A 19438-nucleotide genomic window follows, 5' to 3' on the forward strand; every position below is an offset into this window, starting at 1 on the left:
AACCTCAAAAAACAAATATATATATATATATATATATATATATATATATTTGCAGCACTATAAACATGGAATAAATAAATGCATCACTTGATAACATAACACTAATAGAAAGTACCTATATAAAATAGGAGTTTTCAAACTTTCTAAGACTGTGACATTCATTTCAAATGATTGAATGAAGGAATCCTAGAATCATTGGTGAAGAGCTCTAGTGAGTGAAAATTGCTGCACTTTCATGAACTTTCTTTCATCTTCTTTTTGCCCTTAGTTTCTCCTGGGACTCATGTTTGGGAAGCACCCGGAACTGGTTGAAAAATGGGTGGATACATAAAAGTTATATGTGTATTTATGTTCTTGGGGAGCCCCAGAGTTCCACAGAATACAGTTTCAGAAAATCTAGTTTAGTGAATAGTCTTGAAAATAAGTTGGAAATCACCACCATTCAGGTGAAATTTCCTGCTATATTATTATGTTTGTATGTAAGCCCTTTCCCCTTCTATTGATCATAAGAGACATAAGATTGTGTGTGCAATACAATAACAGTGCTCCTGCTGTGATTTTTGTTGTTGTTGTTGTTGTAGTCTTACACAGGCTAACAACAAAGCTGTATATATATATCAAATGCCTGATTGAAGTACATGCTACAGCATGTCATCTCATTGCAATTCAGGTTCATTGTCAGCTTTATAGGAAGGAATTAGTTTGCATCATGGTGCAAAGTGTTCTGTTTTGCTGAGACAATCTTCTCCCACATTGTCATGACAAGATGACAAGGCAGTGGGCCTTCAGCCAAGCATTGTAAGTAGGATCTGTAAGGACACTGAGGAATGTTTTCTTGACTGGACTGCATCAAGCCACTTTTCGAGAATTTCCCCTCTATTTCTCTGTAATATATACTTAAAGTATACTTCAGGCTGCATTCTATTCAACTGTCTGCACCAAAACTGTATTTATGTACTGACTTCAGAACAAATATTAAATCTCTCCCTCCCTCCCCCTGTCTCTCTTTCTCTCTATCTCTCTTTCTAAAACACACAGCAGTCGTTTAATACAGATAATGGAATCAGCGGCAATTCTTTAGAATCTAAAATGTCAACCATAAATGTATGAGCCAGAAATTTAAAATTTGGTCTCTCAAGGGGAAGAATGAGTATAAGACAGCTTCTATGAATTATGGCTTTACTGTTTTTCAGGAAAGAGTTTCAAAATAGCACAGGAACTAGCTCTATATTTTAGGCTGAAACCTTTTGGATATTGGTACAGAATAAATCCCACTGTACCTTGTTTCTGAGTAAATAAGCATCAGATAAGGCTTACTGCCAGGCAATGAAAAATGTCTAATACCGAGAAAAACTGCACAATAGCATCAGACATGTTTTCATTGTCAGGGAAAAAAATAACTTTCAGAGAAGCCTTACAGTAATTGCTGCACAATAACATCAGACATATTATCATTGCTGGGGAAAAAAAGACACTCAGAGAAGCCTTATAGAAACGAGAAACAGAAATACTCAACATAAACTTAAATGTTACACAGGATCCAGGAGGATAAGGCAAATTGAGCACAGGTATATCACACTTAAAGCACTGCTACTTAAACTACCTCATGAGGTGGAAATGCAGCTTCATATGTTCCATTGCTGAGCAGTCTGTTGATGCCTAAAGAAAGAAGACATGTTACAAATATTTGAAATGTTAAAGGTAAGAAACATCAATATTAAAATAAGTAAGTACCAATTTTCTTTATACATTAATAAAAAGAAAAATACAGATATGACTCTGTTTCAAGTTTGAAATCACATTAGCTAAGGACTGTTGCTTTGAGTCCTTGTTACCTCAAGGTTTTTCAGCAAAATTATTCTACAGTAAGCCATCACAGTTTTCTGTCCTATATAAGGACCAGCCTTCTGCTCATTATTATGACTAGGATTAGGTTTTCAAGCATAGCACTGATCCACATTTATGGGTTTTATGTCTGATCATACTGGCAGATGGCCAGATGCAAAGAAAAATAGTTCATAGTTGTTGCGTAGGCGTGTTTTAACATGTCTTGAAACATAAGTGAAATAAAATTAATCTGTCTCACCAAGCCTAAAAACACCATTTACATTCTAAGGTTTGGTGAATTCTGCCTTACAATAGAATATCAGTCAAGGATCAAAAGCAACATTGCTAGGAATGCATGGCACAACAAGCTGTCTTGATGTTAACTTTTATGATATCTACATGTAGTAGAAGTACAGTGGAGAACATCTACTTCTCACAGAGCTTCATCATCAAAAGAGAAGATAGATTACCTTGGATCTATTTGGAATTTTCTCAGAATTAAACTGATGAGAAATTCCCTCAATATGAAACTTGTATAGCAGCTGATCTCACCAAAAAGTGACTCTGGGCAGTGTACAACAATCAGATAAAACCCACAAATATAAAAAATGACATATGTAAAAATCTATATTAATAAATAAATAAATAATATAAACTAAAACAAACATACATACCCCTATACAAAGAGTCAATACAAATATCCACCTCAACAACGGGGCCATCTGAGCATATTTCCAGTTCCCTGGTACCCCAGGACTAATGACATAGCCAAGGGGCTTCTGGAATCTCAAAGGGGATGGAGCAAAGCTTATTTGGGGAGAGGAATGTTTCATAACCTGGGCAATATTACAGAGAATTCAAGTTTACCAGGACCCACCAAATATATAACCTAGCTGATGGACCTGCATCATGGCTTCTCTTGTCTCAGATTTAATGGGGTGGGCTGATGTAACCAAGGAGATACAGTCCCTCATATAGGTCATGAAGAACTTTAAAGGTTAAAAGGTTAAAATCAGCACCCTGAATTGGACCTGGAAGCAAAAAAATGGTAGTGGGCCTGTACTCCTCAGATAATGGGACTAAATGCTAATATGCTAGGTTGGGCAGAAGAGACAAGCCTGAGATCATGCTGGTGTATATGAAGAAATGTTTTCTTCAACCTGTATTACCAGGACCTACTAAAGCACTGAATGAGAGAAACTCTTCTTAGCCCCACACTTCATGAAGATTAGAGAAACCAAAGCTAAAAGATCCTGCTTCTCAGTAGTAATACTGGTGCTGTGGAATGGGGTTCCTGTGAAAATGAAGCTAGGTCCTTCCTTAATGGCTTAATGGTTTGTTAAAAAATAAAGGATTTCAAGACAGCATTCTAATGATGCTCAGCTACTGTACCATCTTTTACTTGTTGTAGTTTGTTAATTGTATGGTTTTGTTATTTAGTTTAATTTGTTTTAATCATACTACTGGAGATGTTAATTATTTTTGCATATCTTGCATATCAGTTGAGAGTCATGAGATTTTACCATAATATAACTTCAATAAATAAATAATGAATCAGCATATTCTGTTCCATTAACAGTAAATAATAAAAAACATGGACAAGTCAAAGTCAATCAGGAGTGAGGATATTGTAGTATTGTAGCCTGTAGATCTTTTCTTTCCTTTCTCACACAGAAATAGTCCTGATTTTGGTAACTGCCACTGTTGTCCCAGTTTAAATCCCCAATATCTTGGATTTACATTATTGACTAAACATTTTTTACTGGAAGAATTGAGTTGGTAACAAGAATTCCAACACCTGCATTGTTATATTAAAATGAACTTGTACCCATTTTTGGTTTTCCATCTTCATACTTCGTTCTCTGTAACATATGGTGCACTATCCTACTCCTTGTAGAGTTGCTGAAGAAGCTATCTTTGTTGTTTATTGTAAAACTGTTGAAGAAGACAATATCAATTAATGTTGGAAACAGCTATCAATATATCAGCATAAAATATTTATCATAATGAATACAATTTTATCAAATTTCAAACATATTGACATTTTTAATTTTATTTATGCTATTCTGAAGCTATTTTGAAGTTGTTACAATAGAAGGATCAAATATAATCAAATGAGCAAAATATGCATTGCTCAAAAAACTTGAAATAGTTCCTTGAAATAAGCCACCATGCAAAGAAGCAATTACAGAGAACATCTTAAAATAATTACAAGTTCAAAGGACTATACTGAATCTTATGTCTTTGAGCTATTATGAATATGATTTAAGAAAGTCAACTTTAGTTGAGTGGAACCAGCTTCTGATCAATGCAGCTGAAAATCCTTCTGTAACTTATTGTTGAATATAGACTCCAGCATTTTTTGAAATATGTTTTTCATTCAGTTTGAACATTGCATTTCTTAATGGTGAATGTTGTTATGTTAACCCCTGAGAGAGAAAAAATGAAACATTATTGCTGGTCTCTATGAATATATTTTAAATTCACCACATACTGATGAATACGTGCTCGGCTGAAAGGAGCTGTGTAGCAATCTGTTTCTTCCAGATCAGGAAGAGCTTCTTTATCAAGTTTCATTGGATTTCTGGGCAACCAGCTTTTCAATTCCCTCATATTCCTCTGGAAACTGGGGAAAAGAAACCACATTTTACTATCTTAAGTCTTTTATACCTTTCATTATATAGGTGATATGCTGAAATGGATACTGGAAGGACAATGCTAGACTTCAAAACAATAAGGAACAATCACATGGTCTCTTAAAATTATTTTTCATCTAAAGCAAAACAAGAAATAGATATAGAAAGTCTATAAGGTGAAGCAATAAACATAACTATAATTTACAACATAATTCTAATGATGGTGGGAAGAAGGGAAATGGCTAGTAGGAATGCTCTAAAATGGCCTTTTCCAGTTTGGGTGCCCTCCAGATGTATGGACTCCAATATGGCCAGTGATGGGAGTTGAAGACCGCATATCTGTTTGAAGTCCAGTTTAGAGGAAGATTCCCCCAAGTGATATATGTAAGGACTGAACAGTGTTCTACTGAGATCTAAACTAGAAAGTATATCCAATGAATGTCATTGTATGCCAGTTTCTCATGATTTGGTTCATTGTACACAGAAAATATCCCAATCTGGATTGAAATTAGGATTAGTGGGAAGTAGAAAGTTTAATATGTCCTTGCCCCTTCCTGAATCCCAAGGAATGTAAAATGTAAGATAAGATCTTTAGATGGTATCTGATTGTTATTTGTGGTGTCAGAGCATTGCTGCTACTATTTCAAATTAAAGCTAATTATCTTTAATAGCATGAAGGGGAATCCATGGTCAAATGTCATGAGATATCTGGAATCCTGTGAATAATATTAGTTAGATAGAACAAGACAGTAATGGTAGCAGAAGGACAGAATGCAAATGAAATTATTCTCTGTTAGTTTAGGGAAGGGAGGTTATTCAGGAGAGTATGTCCATGCTTCCCCAAGTTGATAGCACAATTTAATGTCTTCTCCAAAAATTCTAAATGCCTCTAATGCTTAACAGACATTTGGGGAGGTTCTACAGCTATTCACATGCTCCTTGGCAGTTCAGCTAAATAGATCTGGCAGTCTAAGCTTTAACTGATATACCTGCTTATTAGTGCATATAAATGGGTAAGGAGTTGTGGCATTAAAACTTTGCCAGTCTTAATAAATGCTTAGGAGACAGGGAGAGGGAGAGGGAGGGAGGGAGAGAGAGAGAGAGAGAGAGAGAGAGAGAGAGAGAGAGAGAGAGAGAGAGAGAGAGAGAGAGAGCATATGCCAAGAAAGCATTGGAAAAGATAAAATGTGTAATAATAACAAAGGATCCTATTTTTTGCATGCATTTAATGTCTAACTCTGAAAGAGATTTTAGTTTTATTTAAAGTCTACATCCTGTTAAAATAAGTGCTAGAAATCCATACATTTAATGTTATATCCACAGGACTCACAGGATGCTTGACTGCTTTTCCTGGTGGAATATTTTATACAATAATTCATGTTCCAATGAAAGAAATCCATGATGAGTACGCTAGAACTGGAAGAATGTGAGTTCTAGTCCCACTTTAGGCAGAAAGTCAGATGGGTGACCTTGAGCCAGACACTCCTTCACTGCTTCTCAGCTCTAGGAAGAAGGCAAACCATGTTGCCAAGAAAACTGCAAGGACTTGTCCAGGCAGGGGGAAAAAAACCTACCTCCTCCCCAAAATTCCTTAGGATACCATTAGGTACATGACTAAGATATCTGAGTGTATAGGAGGAGGCTAGAAACATAGGCTGGCTGACTTGATTCTGGGTGCCAAATGCTTTGCAGAAGCACTTGGGTAACAAATAGGTCAATTATTTTGAAAGATTATCATCTTATTCTAGTCTGTGATAGGGCCCTTTGATCTGGAGATGGGAAGTCAAGGATCAGGTGATGGTTTTTTTAAGAGGGAGAAGGCAAGCACAGGGAGATAGGGCAGTAAACAGGTGGTGGGTGACTAAAGGTAAGGTGGCCTTGATCTCTGGTACTGATGCTGTGTTCTGGCTTCTCATGCTCAACAATGGGGCCTAGTTCCTGAAGCTTTGGTAGCTCTGATTCTTATCTGCTGTTACTTACTGCTCAATCAGTCAGTCTCTAATAAGACCTATCTCAACCTTGTGTATTATGGAAATGCTGTGCATTACTGAACTGTGTTTGTGTGACAAGGGTGTGGATTCCCAGACTGGGCACTAATTTTGCCTGAGAAAGTTATTCCACTGAAGAATCAATGATAGAAGATAACTACATCTCTGAGTACTTTTTGATAATAATTATAATAATATATGTAGAAAAGCAAGAGGTCTTTAAAATCTGCAGTAACAAATTGTCATAGCTTGTCCTAGCTACTAAAAATAGAAGCTAGGAATGTCCTTCAAGTGCAATTTTCATGATAGGGAAGTCATGGTTTCTTCAATGAACTTGGTGTTGTATTCTTTTCTGGTTAAAATGTCATTGAAGATCATGATTACTTTTTTACCATGGTAACCATTGCAGTTGTTTATAACTGCTTCCTACATTTACACCTTCATTGCCCAGAAGAACTAGAAGTGGGTGGTGGTTGCTAACGGTCTCAATGTTTCTTCAAAAAATAATTAGAAGTAAACCAGTTTATATTCATTGGTCAAACTGGTGCCCTCTTTTGAAGGTTCTTATAAGAGCATATGACTGGCTTAAAATATAAGAAGCAGTATATATTGTGACAGAGTGTACTACACAAAACCCTACCAACACATTACTGCCTATACTGTATAAAGCTGAAAGCACAACATTTACAAAGGTTTTATATTTTCAAGGAGCATCTGAAAAATATTTTTAGTACATAAATATTTTTTAAAATTTTGCTAAAAAGAGGAAAATAAAGAACCCTGTTATCCAACTTCTACAATTTTCCAGCTTTTCATTTCATTATTACACTGTCATCCATTCAATTAACAAAAGTAGACATTTTTGCACATAGTCCAGTTTTAAAAGCAAAATTACAATTTTAAATGTAAAGGGAAAATACAGTTTGTATATATTCATGTACAGTAATATCTTAAAAACAACAAAATTATTTTTTTTACTAATGATAAGCAAATCCATTTATATAGTCACCATATGTGAAATGAGTGCAAACAGCAAATGGATGAATTATTCTTTCAGTTAAGCCAAAATAAACTTTGGTTACAATGGTTAAATAGATATAATTGTGTATAAACATAATCTATTTTAAGCCTTTGCATTTGTTTTTTAAAACTGTGGTGCAATTTTTTTTTATAAATGAGGTTTATGTCAGAACATATCACTACAAATTGATAAGAATATGAAAGAATAATATTTGATCAGAGTTTAAGATGCATTGGCACAATGATAACGCTGAATTGTCATTTCCATAGACTAACTGCTAACAACCTGAATCACCTCAAACAAAGTTTAACAAAGTCATAGGGGACAAGGTAACCAACAGCAATATAATAACTCCAGTGATATATACAGTAACTTCTATTATCAGGGTTGAGTAGCTGTCAGAGAAAGCTCTTTTACTTCTGTTCAGCAAGTGAACCTCCCAAGATGGTCTCTTATGGGAAAACATTTGGGACTAAACAGGATATTGTGTGATTTAATACTGTTTTACTGGAATACAATTATTAATCTAGATGGAGTTTATCTGTGTATCACGGTGCCTTTAAAATATAATTTAAGAAGCAACATCCTTTTATGGAAAAAAAAATCGCTCAGTTCATTGAAGCAGCCCTTAAATAGGTAAGGAACTTATATATTGTAAAAAAAAAATCCATTTTCAGAATCAATAGGAAGAAAATTGAAAGTAAAATTGCACATAACAACATACCATTCTACAAATTAATGGTATGACTGTAGTGCTTCTTCACCAATCCCCAAGAAAGAGTCTAAGATAAAGTGTAGAAAACAATCAAGATGATTATGATAAGGATTTCCCAGAAAAGAATGGGATTTTTTTTTCCTATACTAGTAGTTGTAGAAAATGAAGTTATTCAGGAAAGCTTAAGGCTGAAAGATCCCAGAAGAAAAGACTGTTCTTGACAATCTACAGTTATTGTATAGAATTTCTTATCCTGTGTTGTGATAATAGCAAGCAAGTTGGATAGCTTTAAATACTGGTTAGCTGAACAATGGGAAAGTTATCAGTGGCTGCTAATCACGATGGCTATTCTTTACAAGCAAAACCAGAGGCATCAAGCTCCCATTGTATTGAGAGACTAATGAAAAGAAGCTATCACTCTCAGAGATTGCTCATTGATTTTTGATTGGCCACTGAAAGAGAATGATAAGAATATGAAAGATTGATCTTTGAAGAGAATGCTGGACTACATAAGCCTTTGGTCAGATTTAGTATACATCTTCATATAGGACTCCTAGAAATCACACGAAAGTCTCTTGGCTACCTTGATAGCATAAACAAAGAGAACCTGATGTCTCTGTGCTTTTAAATGGTATTATGAGCATGCACCAAGCTGTTTAAAAAATTACATGGGCATGTGAGAACAAGTCATCAGAAAGACATATTTCACAATGTACAATACAATTCCACATGTTTACTAAGCTTGCTCTCAGACATATGGTAGTTCTACGTGACTGTATGAAAAAAAAATGTGTTGTCTTACCTGACAAAAATAAAACCAAAAACATATTCATTTAATATGAGCTATGGTGGCGCAGTGATTAGAATGCAGTACTGCAGGCTAACTCTGCTCACACTGCCTGGAGTTTGATTCCTTCAATCTTGACCGGCTCAAGGTTGACTCAGCCTTCCATCCTTCCGAGGTCAATAAAATGAGGACACAGATTGTTGGGGACAATATGTTGACTCTGTAAACCATTTAGATAGTGCTGTAAAGCACTGTGAAATGGTATATAAGTCTAAGTGCTATTGCTATAGTAGCATACTGTAGTGTATTGGGTTATGGGTTGTATTGCTTCCCCCCCCACTTTCCTTACTAAGTGAAAAGTAAGTGTTCTTTGTTTCTTTTCAAAGAAAAGCCTACATCCCAGAAAAAATGATTAAAACTTTGTTGGAGTCACAATCTAGGTGGCTTTGGTATTAATGTAATTGAAGATGGTTAGCTATGATTACCCTTTGGGAATTTTATCTAACAGAAGAAACCAAAGTTTAGAGAACAGAACTAACAAACAGACACAAATATATAATTCTGATTATAAATCCATTGTTTTGAATTTCAACTTTCACCATAATAATTCCCTAGGATATACAGTAAATTGTCATTTTTATTAATGTAGCCTGAACATGATTCTTGCCTAGACTTTAATCCCTTGAGAGAAAATGGTTTATTTCACATCATTTAAAGCATAATTATGTATATAATATAGGAGAGCTATCTGATACAAAGCAAGCACGTGCATGATTGGGGAGAGGAAGTAAGCAGTTGTAAATTTTTACTATAAAAAAGTATATAAATATTTAATATCTGCATGTGAAAAGCAATAGCTTTCACACAAAATAATTAACATATGAAATATCCTGAATATTGACAATATGTATATTCCTAGAAATCCTACTCAGATCATTACCTTACTCTCATTATCTTCACTTAACTTAGATACTGAATCAATATCAGAAGTAAAGACAAGGTAAAATTGCAATATCCAAGATGATTACTTTGAAACAGAGTTAGGACCATTGTGTCATTCTGTTTGTTGCTTTTCCTTCCAATTAAATTTTGATATGGAGTAAATCCATCACAGGAGAAATTGGCTTTACAATAAGACAACTTCACATTCTGTTACATGAAAAACAAAAACCCACCAACACTGCCTAATGGAGTTTGATGGAAGTGCAGTAGAACTTATCTAAATTCCATGAGAAATAATACATTTTTTTCAAAAAAAAAACAACCAACAAAAAAAACCCCAAAAAACCCCAAACAAAACAAATAGCTGGATGGAGCAAAAATTCTTCATAAAACATTTATGTTAATATTGGAAATACCAATATTTGAAAAAGGGTTTTAAAGTTTATATTTAAAAGCAATAATTGAGACTTTCCACACCAGAGTGCAGTTTCCCTGTGTTATCTTCAGTTCAAGATTCAAACGACTCCCACCTTATTGATTTTTCAAAAGTCCCTATAGGTTTGGGTCTTCATCTAGATCTTTAGCAGGATGTCTGATACCACTTTCTTACCTTACTTTCTTTCTTTACTTCTCTGAGTTTGTTTTCTTTGCCATTATTGTTCTTTTGTCTTTTGTTTTTGTGTTTTTGTATTCTTTGTTTTTAAATGTTTTTGATTTCCCAGAGTAGCTCTCATCATCATCAACATTATCAGGGCGGAGATGCAATTCAAGATGCCACCAATGAGATTATATGCTCAATATATATGATCTCAGTGTGTCTTTGTCATGTTCACCTGAAGGGGCCTTAATGAAAGCTCATCAATTGGAATCATGGACTGGAGTCAAGGAAGAAAGCTTAAAAGGAGACAATATTTCTATCTCCTTCCTAAATGTAATGTGATGGGCTATGGTGGCTGTTGATATCACAGGGAAATGGCTAACAATGAATAGGGATATGTTACATGACCTGAAATCTAATATACAGGTTCCTCAAGGTAAATGTTCTTTGGAAGATTTCATACTACGGGAAAAGGAACCAATACAAAACTTAAGCTCTACAATCTTCTGGCTCTTCAGAGATTTTAAGATCCATTTTCTTCATACCTTTTTTATTTGAACCTAATTGTTATTTACTAATAAAACATAATCACTGCTTTGGAAGATACTCTGGATTATCTTATTTCTGGTGAGGTCAGTCACATGCTTAAAGCTGAAAATAAATAAGCATCTAAGTTCTACTGCCTCCATTATTCAATCAGCTTTCTCAAAACCCATTGTGATAAATTTACAACTGCTAGAATGGATTTATTATATATGGGATGACTATCTGGTAAAATTAAAAGCTATGCATCACCCACCAACCTGCCCATGGTTTTGCTCCTCCAGTCAGTGTAATAACATTTTTTCCTGAAAGAACAGCAAAAATCATCAGAGTACAATTTCACATCAGGGTGAAGGAAATACATACAAGATATAGAGTTTCGTAATTTCATAACATGCATGGTTACAAAAGGAAAGTGGACAGAAGCTCAACGACATGGATAAAAACTGAGCTACTTAAATCTAACTGTTAACACGAATAGCATGAACAAAAATATCAGCTAATAGTGTATACACAAGTCATGGGCAGTAGATAGTTGGATGCAGAGATGCTTCTGTTTGCACTAGTATCGATTATCCTTAAATGATTACAATAAAGTCTGAATGATATATATATCTATACATCTTCCAATATTATCTGAGGTAATAAATGCAAAGAGGACCATTTTGGAAATACAATACATAAAGGCATGCCATAGAAAATAATTGCATAGGCTCTTCATGCTGTTGGAATTTTGCCTTGTATTATTTTTTCCATTTTTAAATGTGTATTGATTTAGTTGGGAAAATTGATGCATTCATGTGGAATTCAAATTGTAGATTTTTTAAAAGACAAATCACACTTAAAAATGACCACTACCTCCCCCTCCCCAAAGACTGAGTGACTTGATTTATGAGTCATGGGTAGGCAACACAATAGTTGTCAGTTAAAAGTGACACTCAGTAGCCCTTCTTTCCCATGATAGCTGGTGCTAAGGCTCCCTACTAACTCTCTATTAGATTACCAGATTGGCTCCATAGTAGTAGTATGATACTATTGAAACAATTTTTCATAGTAAAACTCAATAATTACTCAGTGATAATCTAACTGGCATACTCCCTATGATTATTAGAAAGAGAACTTCTCCAGTTGAAGAGGAACAAGCGTGGGGAAGTTTTGTGTGCATATATGTACAAACTGTGTGTATATATATCTTACATACTGTATGCAGTGGTGGGATTCAGCCAGTTTGCACCACTTTGGCAGAACCGGTAGCTAATTTTTTGTTGCCCAGGCCCAGAATGGACTTCCGGAAGCTACATCCACAGAGAGAACCAGTTGTTCACATATCTGAATCCCACCACTGACTGTATGTACCTCTCTCATTGGTAAGCAATGTAATCCACAGTAGTGAAAAGCTATATTATATTAGATTGATGGTGTACCTGGAAAGCAGGACAATTAAGCAACCTTGTTATGCTAATGAGATAACAAAATTAGATCTCAGCTAATCTAAAAATGCTAGTTGTTGAGCAAAGTCAAACATTCTGCATGTTGGGTAGCAAATTGTAAAATCCTATATTTTGGACTTTCAGCGTTCTCTGAAGGAGTTGTTCAAAAAGAAAAATTGCAACATGTTGGGAATCTTTAAATATTTGGCTCAGGCTCAGTACCCCAAAGGCTCAAACACATGTCAAAGTATATAGGTTTGAGAGGTTGTTAAAGTATCTTTAATTCATTTTGAATCAAAGTTAAGGGCAGCACTGATAGGAAAATTGTTAGATCTTCTTCAGCATTCAGCAGTAATCTTATACCAATGCCCAAAGGAGTCCTATGCTTAAAATAATGTCATTAAATCAGGGACAGAAAATTAGATTAACTTGCATGTAGTTTCTCCCCTCAGCTGGGCATTTTTAAAGAGAAGGGGAGCATTTTTGTCAATTTCAGGAATTGGCCCAGATTCAGTGTAACTTCATTTCCCCAATCTACCCCCTTCTAAATATTATACACTGGAACAAAGAACATTGCTCTGGCCCCATGGCCTTTCCCTACTACTTGGATAGTTTGCTGAGCTGCCTACGATAAAGCTCAAATTAAGCAGGGTAATTGGACAAGACCGGAAGAGAGATCCATGAGCCAGAAGTACATGGGTAAGTGCTGGACTATTAGCCAACATTTGTACATGAAACTCCCAAATCTAATTTAAGGCCTCAATTCCATCATAGCAGGATTATTTATGATTAGATTTATATTCTACATTTAATACAGGAGCTTAAAACTCCCTATAACAAAAAGCTTATGAAGTTACTTGGGTTGAGAGATAGAAGCAGGCCCAACTCATTATTGAGTATTTGTGGCTAAGGATGGATTTGAATCTTAAATCCAGCTTCTTAAATACTATACCACTCTGATTCTCTTTGTTTTGTTGCAGACTTAAGGATACCAAAGTGTAGTGGGTGCAGCAGATTCTGTTGAAGATCCCATCAGTTTTTAAATCTTAAAATCTAAAGCAGGGGTCCCCAATCCCCAGGCTGCAGCCCACGGCCAGGCCGTGGCCTATTTGGAATTGGACCACATGAGTGGCTGGCCAGAGTGCATGCGCGTATGTGCGTAGCACAACCTGCATGAATGTCGGGCTGGCAGGCACTTTTGCACATGCTTGCCAGCTTGCCACTTGTGTCAGCCCACCACTCATGCAATCACTACTTGTGCCAATCACACAGCCCAATTCCCATCTTCTTCCCCCAGCCAGACCACCAAGCCACAAAGTTTAGAGACTGCTGATCTAAAGGAATGTCATTTTAATTCTTTCAATATGCAAGAAAAAAATCTGAGCAAAGTTCTTTATTAAGGACAATAGGAAAACTTGCTAAAATGACACCTACTATTAATCTTTCCTTGCTCATCGTTTACAATTTTTTTCCTGAATGAAATTAATATGAGGGAAATTGTGGATTGTTTATAGCATTGCTAAAGAGCAATGTAATAATTCCCTGAAATTGATTTGTATTTTTCTCTTAAAGCCAATGGATCATTTTCTGGCAATTGATATAATGTACTTATTTCTGGAAGAGCCCCACTAAGTTCAAGACCTTTTCTCTGGAGTAAATAACTGGAGGTTGCAATTAAAACCTATGAGCCAGCAGGTGCACTTATCCTCCATCGGTATTAATTTGTATTAAATCAGGGAACCAATTATAGCTGCTTTGAATATTTCAAAATTATGGAAACTTGTGCCTCAAGACAGCTTTCAGTGTACCAAATGTGCACAAGCAAATGAACTGCATAAATTTCTCTATCAGTTGTACAAATTCATCATATTAGAAGGATGAATCCAAATTACATAGCACAGGTACATTTGAGAGTGACCACAATGTCTAGAAGGACTCACTTTGGCTTTTACTTTGTCTATTGCTTATGGAATCAACAATGGATTAGCGGAGCAATTGTGACAAAAAACTTTGGGTTACTCTAATATCTGATATCTTTGTTAGCTGTAATAAAAATATTAAACTGAAGATGGAGGTTTGTTTGCATTTGACTGCAAGCAGTAGAAAAGAAAATGGTGCACCTAACTTACTAGTTCTGTTCTGCATGATGGAAATATAGAGAGGGTTGGTTCCTGAAGACCTTCTGCCTCTCTTAGCCATACCCAGTGCTATGAACCCTGGAATATTGTGCCAGTAATCATGATTGTTCCCTATATTAAAAACTTCCCAGACAAGATCCCATTCCCCAGTGACTGGTTGAACACAACGATATCTGAAGCAACAGTATCCCTTGCAGAATGTACTGCGTTTGTCAATGAGTCCTGGTGGCACAGTAGTGAGAATGCAATATTGCATGTGAACTGTGCCCACATTTTGGAGTTCAATCCTGATAAGGCTTAAGGCTGACTCAGCCTTCCATCCTTCTGAGGTCAGTAAAATGAGGACCCAGATTGTTGGGTGCAATATGCTGACTCTGTAAACCACTCAGAGAGATGATATATAAGTCTAAGTGCTATTGCTACTACTATTAAGATAGCTATGAATAAATGTGCTTGTTAGAAAAATATATTCTTAATTTAACAAGTGACAAAATTAAGCATTTTATTGTTACCTGAAAGGCATCCTAATGTTCATTCTTTCAGCATATTTGCAGAGTGTGTCCCAAGGACAATGGATTTTTACAAACATAATGTCATTGTTTGTAACAGCTGGCTGCAAAAAAGAAACAACGTAACAAGCACAAATCTTTTAGATCCGGGTGGCATTTTTTTAAAATTTTGCTCTAAAAAAGTTCACAGTTAGTTATATGGGTGTATGGTATTTAAGAACAGTCTTTTTTTTTTTTTAGCTGTCTACTTGGACTTGTTTTGAAAGATAATTCTAAGGAAAGTATAAATATCCTGCATGTATTCTTCTTTGGTCAAAAAAGAGAGGAATTTTGGCTTACCTGTAATCTAGCTAGGATTGCAGTTTATCAAAGAACAGAGTTATTACAATTCTTCAGAAGTTCCATAGATGTTATCCCATAAAATCATGTTATTTTTTGACTATTCTTAATAAATTACAGAACAATCCTTCAAACAAGGGTGTTAAGAGGGGAGGGTTGACTAGTTCATGGCAGGAAGACATCTATTCAAGCAGTTCTATATATCAGTGGTGGCGAACCTATGGCACGGGTGCCAGAGGCGGCACTCAGAGCCCTCTCTGTGGGCACGCCTGCCCTCGCCCCAGTCCTAGGCCTTCAGCTGGGTTTTAAAAACCTTTTCGCTTTAGGCCTCCGCCGCCATGTGCAAAAAAAAAAAAAGGTTCAATCAGTCAATTTCAACTTCTCACGGGAAAAAAAAAGATCTTGCAAAGTTGGAATTGATTGAACTTTTTAGTCCCACCCAGTCTGCCATTACTACCGCAGCCGCGCCCACCCAATGGGCCACGCCCAGCCAATTGGCCACACCCAGCCGGCACTCAACGATGCATAAGTGGGTTTTGGGTTGCAGTTTGGGCACTCAGTCTCTAAAAGGTTCGCCATCACTGCTATATACCAAAGAAAATTGCACATGTCGTCTAATATTACAGGTATGTTCTGCTGCAAACCAGACCTTCTGGAGGACTGAGGAAAGAAAACCTTTGCTCTACTAGAAAGACTTCCTGTTCATGCTACCCTCACAAGACTAAGGAAAAGACAGTAGTCCCTCCCAACTGCCTCTCTCCCCCCCCATCCTTGTTTTTATCTTATGCTGCAAAGCAATTGGCAATCTGTCATTTTCTTCCCTCTTCTTTATGATTGCTCTGCTGTACTTACGAGGAAGCTGAATCTATTTCGTGAGAAGTGGTGTCCTTTTTCCCCCCTAACTTTATTTAGGGCATAAATAATGCTTTAAAATCTCACTGCCACTAGCCCAAAATGTCCTTTTCCTTAAAGCATTGCATCTTAGGTGGGAGAGGAGGTTATAAAATCACCTTTCACTTACTTTCTCAGAGGTTTGGTTGATTCTGAACAATTTGAGAAAAATACTGTATGATCAGATCAAACAGTAATTGTTTCTCCTTAAAGAAGTCCATCAACAAAACTCTTCCATACTCATTTACAGAATTATTTTTAGCTTTTCACATGGACTACTAGTTTCCCTCTTTTCTTCCTTTTTACAAAATATTTATTTGCTTTTCTCCTCCTTCCCTTCCCTACTTTTTACACTATCTCTCAACCTGCCTGTTTTCCTAACCCTACCACCATTCTACTCTACCCTTCTTTGAAGGTAAGCCCCAGTTAATCCTGCAATCACTTCAGTAAAAGGCAAATCATCTAATGGATTTTCCCCACAGTAGCTGCCATTTTGAGCAAATAGAAAACACTACCCACCTCTCTTTCTAACATTAATCCTTCTGCTCGTAAATTCTTTTCAAAGGTGCTTCTTTTCTCAATTTGAGGACTGGATTTTTTGTAGACTAAAATGTAATCAATACGTTTTTTGCCATCTTTGAAGAATAGACCTGATGTTCCCAGGGCAGACATGTCACTCTGAAAGGAAAAGATATATAATGGACTCTTAAACTTAGTAGCACAGTCCAGGCAATGATTAAAAACATGGGATGTATTTTTAGGCACAGTGGTTTCTTTTTAGCCCTAAGAATTCTATCCAAGACAGAAGAGAAACCTAAAAGAAAGTACTTCTTGCTCTTTCTCAAATCTTTTAAAACAATTTGTTCTTAAAAATCCACAAATTTAGATAAAGGTAATCAGGATATTGATGACATTCAGTCCTGTAAATCTATATGATACCTCCCTTAGCAGAGGGGAAATGTGGGGCTCAATAAGTAAATTGATGCTACAAAGTGAATCACACAGAATATTTTTGTTGCAATAATTTTGAGAACTTTTGCTTCTTTGCTTACTTATTTGGATTTATAACCCATGTGTCTCATAAAGGATAAGTAATAATATAGGAGAATTCCTCTAATGTTATCCCATAATACATCTTGATACGTTGGACTAAGGACAAGTAATTAATAAACTCCATGATGAAGCAGAGATTTTGAACCTCAGACTCCCTAATTGAGGTTTTAACTAGTACATCTCTTTTTAACTATGTTAAGCATAAAATTATTAAAGTATATTTACAGTCAAAAGCCAAAATATCAAGCATACAATCCAAAATGGCTGGGTGAAAACAAGTGGAAGAAATAAGAAATTAAAGAATTATTCATATTAGAATGGTTTGATTTAAAATGAAATGTTATGTTAAGTCTATTTTCTGACCTCATGTTATCATTTTATTCTTTCCTGCCTCAAAACGGCTTAGCTAATGTCATTCACTTTTGGAAAAGGCAGCATAAAAAAGTTATCAGGCTACTAATTTCTGATCTAGATGCCACTAGCAACATTTTGAATTCCAATCCACCCTTCCCTGCAGTCCCAGTGGCCCTGAAGCTGCTTAGCTTTGGCGTTATTTGCCTTTCCTCAGAAACAAGGGCAACTGTGATGCACATAAAAAAAAGTAGGGCTTCAATCACATAGCTGTGACTGCCCTCTGACTTTTACGACTTTCCCTGCAGACAACGCTGCTCAGAAAGCAATGCAAGCTATTCCATAAAGACAGTCAATCTCCATGAAGATTTTTTAACATATAGTCCTTTCATTTCCCAACGATCATTAAATCCTACCCTTGGGAAACACCTTTCATGGCTTTGAGGCCTAGGTTGACAACCACTTCCACTTTTGTTGTGACTCAGAAGATTGGAAGCAAAACAAAACAACTCATGAAATGGTGAGACAGAAGAAAGTCAGCAAAATTCTGAACTGAAATGCTACAAGTTGCATTTATTTCAGTTTCAAGAGTATTTATAGCCTTTGGATGAGGTTTTCAGTAATAACCATATTCCTATATGGGTCCATGCAAGAACAGAAGAGCGACAAGCAAGAAAATAGATTTGGTACCTATCCAGGTGCAACTGCTATTGATTTATTGACTCTAATACATTATTTTGTCAATTATGTATACAAAATCAGGGAACAACAACAGTATAAGACCCATTAATAAATCTTTATTCTAATAGTAACATCAGATCCTATTAATAGAGGAGAAATAGGTTCAGCATTTATTTCTTTTGTGTCTAGTTTTATGCTTCAGATGAACCTGATTCAGAATGACAGAAAAATGGACTATTCTTTGTAAGTGGAAATCATGATCAAATACTATGTTGCACATACCATAATTCTGTTATCAGTAAAATTGATGTTTAACAGTATGGAAGAAATGTGGCAAAAAAAAATTAGCTCTATAAATCTTATACCCCATCCCTGAGCTCTCTTTTTGTACTAGAGCAGAAAAATATAAATACACATCAGGATAAGTGATTTGCTTTTTTGGGGATTCCAGCTAGTCAGTGTAATCATCTTCCAGGTTATTTACTTATTTTCTTGATAAATGCTCCATTCACTATTTTCCCTTCGCTCGGGGATCTATCTCCTGTCCTTATACTCAGTCAGAAATCTATGGCCACCGTTTTCACACAACCCTTGCTGAATTGTGTTGTGTCCCCCCTCAATGTAGATTTGTTTCCCAATTTTGACTTTTTCTAAAGGATATGTATGGGGCAAGTTGAGAGATAGCGTAATTCTACTCCCCAAACTTGGGAATACTATAAGTCTTCAATATTTCCTTCTTGGTGCTTCTTTACCTCATTAGAACCCACACAATGAATCAGGTCATTATTAGTCTTCAGCAGCTTGTCCTATTCTTGTTCTTTCCAGACATTTTGAGCTGCAGTTCCTAGAAGTTCAGACCTGGAAGGTGCCAGGTTGAAGATGAAATTATACACTTGAAGTCTGAATTAATAATAATAATAATAATAATAATAATAATAATAATAATAATAATAATAATAATAATAATAATAATAATAATAATAATAATA

General features: G+C 35.7%; 1 protein-coding gene across 1 annotated transcript in view; it reads right to left on the reverse strand.

Annotated features, from left to right (window-relative positions):
* Positions 1-17042, reverse strand: part of ANO3 (anoctamin 3) — a 69301-nt gene extending 52259 nt beyond the window's left edge. Inside the window, exons 1-6 of the mRNA XM_015823040.1 lie at positions 16884-17042; positions 15138-15238; positions 11318-11362; positions 4322-4453; positions 3656-3762; positions 1604-1659 (exon numbers count right to left, since the gene is read on the reverse strand). Of these exons, the coding sequence (XP_015678526.1) occupies positions 1604-1659; positions 3656-3762; positions 4322-4453; positions 11318-11362; positions 15138-15238; positions 16884-17036 (594 nt within the window). The 5' untranslated portion in view covers positions 17037-17042. The remainder of the gene's footprint in view (positions 1-1603; positions 1660-3655; positions 3763-4321; positions 4454-11317; positions 11363-15137; positions 15239-16883) is intronic.
* Between the last annotated feature and the right edge of the window lie 2396 nt (positions 17043-19438).

The sequence above is a fragment of the Protobothrops mucrosquamatus genome, unplaced genomic scaffold (genome assembly GCF_001527695.2).
Source record: "Protobothrops mucrosquamatus isolate PMUCROS unplaced genomic scaffold, P.Mucros_1.0 scaffold1753, whole genome shotgun sequence".
Taxonomy (NCBI): Eukaryota; Metazoa; Chordata; class Lepidosauria; order Squamata; family Viperidae; genus Protobothrops; species Protobothrops mucrosquamatus.